Raw genomic sequence first — 5,714 nt, forward strand, 5'->3', positions numbered from 1 at the left:
TCTGAACCTCAGCTCCCTCAGCTTTAAAATAGAGATAATAGTAAGAACCTGATTGTGTAGTTGTATTAATAAAGACATTACGTGTAGAACATTGTATATTGCCTGGCTAACTTTAGAGACTCAATATTAGCTGTTCCGTGATTACTTGTTATTAATACTAAAATAGCAATTTTGTTAACTGCTGATTTCATGGTTAGTGCTTTTTTGAATGTGCAGTTCAGAGGACAGAGCTTGGACCAGTAAAACCTGTATTTGAAACTTGAGTGTTCTGTGAAGTGAAGAAAAGCCACTTAACCTCTCTGAACCAGAGCTGTTTCCAATGGGATATTTGAGTACTAATGCCTACCTTGCCAGATTATTACAAAGATTGAATGTAGCCATTCTTCTTAGCACATGATAGACATTGATGAATAGCAGCTCCCAGTATTAACATTATTGCAATAGCAGTAGTTGAAAAACAAGGAATCCTCTAATTTATATGCCTTGGAGTAAAATAATATCTTATACAGGGATGGAAAATAGGATTGTCTTCAGTTGTCAACCCTGCTGGTTAGTGAGGGCCTGGCATGTTCCGTGAGAAGGACTCCAGTATTTACCAAGTCTGCTTGCATGCAGTGTTGATGAATACAGACACTGGAACCCAGCATGTGATTTTATTAAGTATACTTAAACATACCCAGATATTTGCACAAAGCCACAGAAAAGACACAAAATATTCTGCAGATCCCACATATTTCAAAACCCGGAAATATAAATCAACTGGCTTTTTTGATGTAAAAGGTGTTGGAGGAAAGAGAGTAGTGATAAAATCTGGAAAAGCAACAACAACAAAAAGAAGGACCAATCCTTTTATCCTATTTTCCAAATCTGTTGTTTGGCAAAGCATGTAGAATATTAGAAAGTCAGTTATCATCTCAGTTTGTAATCATTCAAACATTTTAAGTTGACTTATTTCCATTCATTCTAATCAGTGGCTGTGACTACTATAGATGGAGTGGAGGGCAGAGACCTTAAGCTAATAAAGGTTTCTCAAGGGTGATTCTAAAATATCTCTGTACATTAGAAATAATTGCTTTTATCACAGGATGTATAGAAAACAGGAGGACCATTACATTTAAGGGCAATTTAAGGGTCAAAAACAAAAGAATAGACCTAAGAAGATTGGTTAAGTAATCAGCAGGTTTTATTTCCTAGAACTGAAATAATTCAGATCTAAACTCCCAAAGCTACAGTCAACAATTTTTCATCAGAGCCCAAAAGAGGAGAGGGGTGACAGAGATAAAGGATGAAGAAAGGCATAGGGAGACCACTAGGAAGAGGTTAGGAGGGTCAATTATTTCTGTCTTCTCAGTAGGTTACATATCAGGTCTGGTGACAATATCGATGGCACCATGTTGGGGATCTGGATGGAAAATGACACCGCAAAGGAACACCAAAGCCTTAACTACAAAAAGAAAGTTATCAAACCCCAAACAGAAAGGAACCTCCTAGTTCATCTCAGAAATGGGGGTAGCAGTGGAGGAGCTAAGAGCAGAGTGGAGGCATATCCCAGGGTAGTTAATTTTTTTTTTAATTTCCTTTTATTAAAAAGGTTCCCTAAACTTTGTGCTTTTTCTTTTGGGCCTGGGTGATGTATGACTGTGGGGTAGCATTGAGGCTGTGGGGAGAGGGAAGGGGGCCACCAAAGGTCTCCCTAGAACATCCCATGTGGCCCCAGAAATCTAACTGGGGACAGATGCTCCTCACCATTCCCATCTAAGAAGTCGGGCAACGGTAGGCTTTCCCATATCACAAACAACATGGATGCCCTCAAATTATTATTTTATTTGATGAAAAACTACAACTCCCAGAACTCTCTGGGTCAGCAAAAGGATTTTTGGGAAGGGAGGCTCTCCCCCATTAAGCTGTCCCACTTTCCCTGAATCGAGGCAGCTGGGATGACAGGTATGGGAAGACTGGACAAGAGTTCAGGAAGATGTCACTCTCCTGCCATAGCCCCCACCACCATAGTTTGAGGATTGCCCCTTCCAGGCCCCTGGAAGTCCCCCCTGCTCATTATCCTTCACCCCTTGCACTCCTACCCCTGATTCCAATGCAGAGGTCCAGAGTGCCTGGCGCAGGGAGAGAGGGGTATCGGGAGGTGGCAACAGCTGGTCCAGGCCCCAACAGAAGCCTTGGGAAACAGTTCCAGGCAGGAAGGGGCACGGTGGTCTCATCTCATCCCAGGGAGCAGAGGCCTTGACTCAGCTCCCAGGAGTGTGGGGACACAGCGGTGAGGGCCAGGTGGCCTGCCCCATCCCAGTCGGTCAGTCCCCAGGGGCCGGGCGTGGGGAGGGAGAGCGGGTGGAGGAGAGTGGGCGGGGGTGGGGGAGGCGTCCCAGTCTGCAGGCCGTGGCCAGTTTCCCCAGTAACAGCCAGAACGCGGGTGGGGGGCTCTTCTTGAAACTTTGGTGCCTACTGGCTCTCGCGGTCTCCCGCCCCTGGGGGCTTGACCTCTTTCTCGGCAGCCTCTTCCTCGGGCTCCTCCTCCTCCTGGGGCGGCCCTGCGGCGGGGCCCGGCTGGGACGCGGCGCCGGCGTCCTCCACCTCCAGGCGCGGCGGCCTGGCATCCTCCCGGGCGGCCTCATCCTCCTCCTCCTCCCCTTCCGGGTCGGCCTCCTTGGGACGTTTGGCGGTGGCCTCGTGCAGGTCCCCGGCGCTCCTCTTCAGCGGCCCCTTCTCGCCCTCCTCCTTGGCCGTCTGGTCGAGGCCCGGCTCCCCCTGCTCGTCACCGCCGCCGTCGGCGTTGCTCTTCTGGTCCCCGTCGCCCTTGGCGGCCTCCGCCTTGGGCTGGGGCCCTTCCACGCAGCTCTGCTCCTGGGCCTGTGGGCAGCCAGCAGCCTGGACGGTAGGGTTGTTCTCGATCTCCCACAGCCCCGCGCTGAACCCCCTCCTCTTGTTGGGCTTGCCGAACTTCTCCTTGGCCTCCTCGTACGGGAAGAGGCGTTGGGGACCCAGGAAGGCCGTCTCGTGGGTCCCGAAAAAAAACACTTGGTAGCGATTGGGCGCGGCCACTTGCTCTATCCGAGCCGGCCAGTGGGCGTAGCCCCTCAGCTTGGCAAACACCAGGTCCCCCCTCTGGTACTTGCGCCTGCAGTAACGCGACATGGCGGGGGGACGGCGGACCCGGCCTGTGGCGGCGGCCGGAGAGGGCGACGCGCTGCGGTGGCGGCCGCTGAGCTGGGCGTCGCGCGGCTGCGCCTCGAGGGGCCCCCGCGCGCCCACCGACGCGGGGTCAACGCTCCGGCGCCCTGAGAAGATTCTAGTGCGTGCATTATCTCTGCGACCCAGTCAGTTTGACCCTCCCGTAGACGCTGTGGTTTTAGAATGATAGAGCGATCTTGGGTGTCCGGGTGGCAGTTGTGCTGTCAGTGGTCCCGTGCCGATCCATCTCTAGGGGATCTGGGCCGTGAAGATTGCATAGTTTGCTGTGTGCCAGAGTGGCCTAGAAAGGGAGGAATGGGGCAATGTGGTGAGAAAACACAGTGACACAATAAGCACATATTTCCGTGAAACTTGTAACAGGCGAGTGCAAACTTGCGGTATCCGTGTGGTCCCCAATCTGCTTACTACAGAAAACTCCACTGGTGCCTCAGGAGCTTGACGAGATGGCTGGGTCTTACTTTCAACCCTTTTCTGATTTCCTTGAGGGCTAACGCCGGAGCCTGCAAGGGGACTCAAGACCAGAGGGGAAGTCTGGCAAAGGCGTAGAGACAGCAATGATGTTAGGGTGTCTGGACTGCACATCTTTCGGAAACCAGTATTCCAAACGGGGTAGTACTTTTGGGGGGGTCACAAAATGTATATACCAGCATCATGACCATGTCAAACTAGCCATATCAAAATTGCTTACTTTACATGGGAAGGTTTACATCAAATGCTGGACGTGGACTTTACCCCTTCAGAGATTCTTGCATATTGTAGAAAACAAGACTGTATGGTTATAACATGGAGAGTTTGTCAAATGCTCTCAGTATCTCCCTTCAAGAGGGGAAAATTGGGCTCATTGTGCTTAAGAGTTAGGCAGAGGTCTGCTCATATCAAATATGCTGTTGGTAACTAGAACTTCCTGGGCGCTGCAGACTAAAAAGCATCATCTCAGCTGAGAGACTATTTTGAGAGAGACTTTTCTCCAGATATGTCTATTCTAAACTGATATTTATGGGAGTTTCCCTGTAACTGCAACTGTTAAACAACTTTTTACATATTTTCTTTGAGTGCTGGTAGCTAGCTATGAACTTGCACTCTGAAACCTAGCCAAATTTATCAGAATCATACTCTTGGCTAGTATGACAAAGACCTTTCAATATCAATCATGTATTTAGCTACACACATGTTCTTTCCTAAGGTAACCAACAGTGACCAGTGGAGAATTAGAACCATTAACCCATTTCAATACAACTCAAATTTGTTTGCAGTTTGCTGGGTTGGATCAGACGTTTTACCTCTGAGTGGTAGAAATCTGCTCTGGGCAAAAGAAGTTAACTTCTCCCAACAAGCAAAACAATATGATGCACTCAGATAATTCTAAACAAGTTCTTTTAGCTTTTCTGTCAAGCCGTTTTCTTAGAAAACTTTTCTACCCCACAAATATCTACAGCTTTAACAATTAAGTAACATCAACAATGCATCAATAATTCATTCACAAATCGACGTTCTGCTACAAAGATGAATCTGACACATTTCCGCCTCTCAATTTAATAGGGGAAGTTCTAGAAGGCTAGAAATGTTTAGTGGCTGTGGAGGAAAATAGGAAATCATGGGCAGCTGTGGAGCCCATAGTAGGAAGGAATGTGGAGTTTCTATAAGCAGGGGTCTTACTGCATGTGGCCTTTTTTCTCAGCCCTAAGTATGCTGCACTAATGCATAGATCATGTACCAAAGTTGATCAAGGAGAAAAAAGTCTGGCTAGACACCGTGTCCAGAAAGGGTACTTAGTTATTCCATCAGCTCAGTCTGAAGGCACGACCAAACCTAAAGGTGAGTGTGACGGTAGGCAAATGTGCCACCCTTGAATAAGCCAAACATCAAAGATTACTGTTGGAGAGTTGAATTACAGCAGGTGAACAGGTGGGGATCTGAGGTTTAGAGCAAATAATCAGGAACCTATCAAAAACTGAAACAAAAAGGAGTAGAGGCAAGAAGATCTAGTACAGAAGGATCTAGATCTGCAAAGGGTATTAGGTATTCTATTAGGCAAAGAAATGTCATTTTTGTACCTCCATCTGTTGCCCATTAATATACTGCGTGGTGCTAAGGGCTGGCACAGCAGATGTTCATCTTTGAGGACTTTATAATTTAGGAGAGAAAGGACTAGAGACTTCATTACAGAGACATGCAAGCTAGTCTTCAATGGCTAAGTCATGTGTTCTTTACATAAATACCAAAGGAATTCCAGGAGAAGTCAATGGGAGTGTGGTTATTAGGGCAGGCTTATGGGAAGGGTAGTGGGAAACATAGAAAGAATTCTGGAATCCTTCACTTATTTACCAGCCTTGTAAGGCTGGGAATAGATATAATCTTTCTGAGCCTCCGGCTACATGATCTTAAGATGTTTAAAGTAATACTTAGACTTTCTCTCAGGATTGTTATAAATATTAATGAGATTATAGATATGCAAGTGCAGACAGTGGGTATAAAGGTCTATGATGTACTAACAAGTGCGAAGAAGAATT

At 47.3% G+C, this 5,714-nt stretch overlaps 1 protein-coding gene across 1 annotated transcript; it reads right to left on the minus strand.

The window, feature by feature from the left end:
* Positions 1 to 2,049: 2,049 nt before the first annotated feature.
* HDGFL1 (HDGF like 1) lies at positions 2,050 to 3,147 on the minus strand. The gene has a single exon (XM_058555167.1). It carries the CDS (start codon positions 3,145 to 3,147, stop codon positions 2,455 to 2,457), a length of 693 nt encoding a protein of 230 aa, XP_058411150.1. The 3' UTR covers positions 2,050 to 2,454.
* Positions 3,148 to 5,714: the final 2,567 nt, after the last annotated feature.

The sequence above is a fragment of the Diceros bicornis genome, chromosome 14, assembly GCF_020826845.1.
Source record: "Diceros bicornis minor isolate mBicDic1 chromosome 14, mDicBic1.mat.cur, whole genome shotgun sequence".
NCBI lineage: Eukaryota > Metazoa > Chordata > Mammalia > Perissodactyla > Rhinocerotidae > Diceros > Diceros bicornis.

Excerpts from the sequence above, each read along its gene's own strand:
- HDGFL1 (XM_058555167.1), bottom strand. The coding sequence starts at position 3,147 with ATGTCGCGTTACTGCAGGCGCAAGTACCAGAGGGGGGACCTGGTGTTT.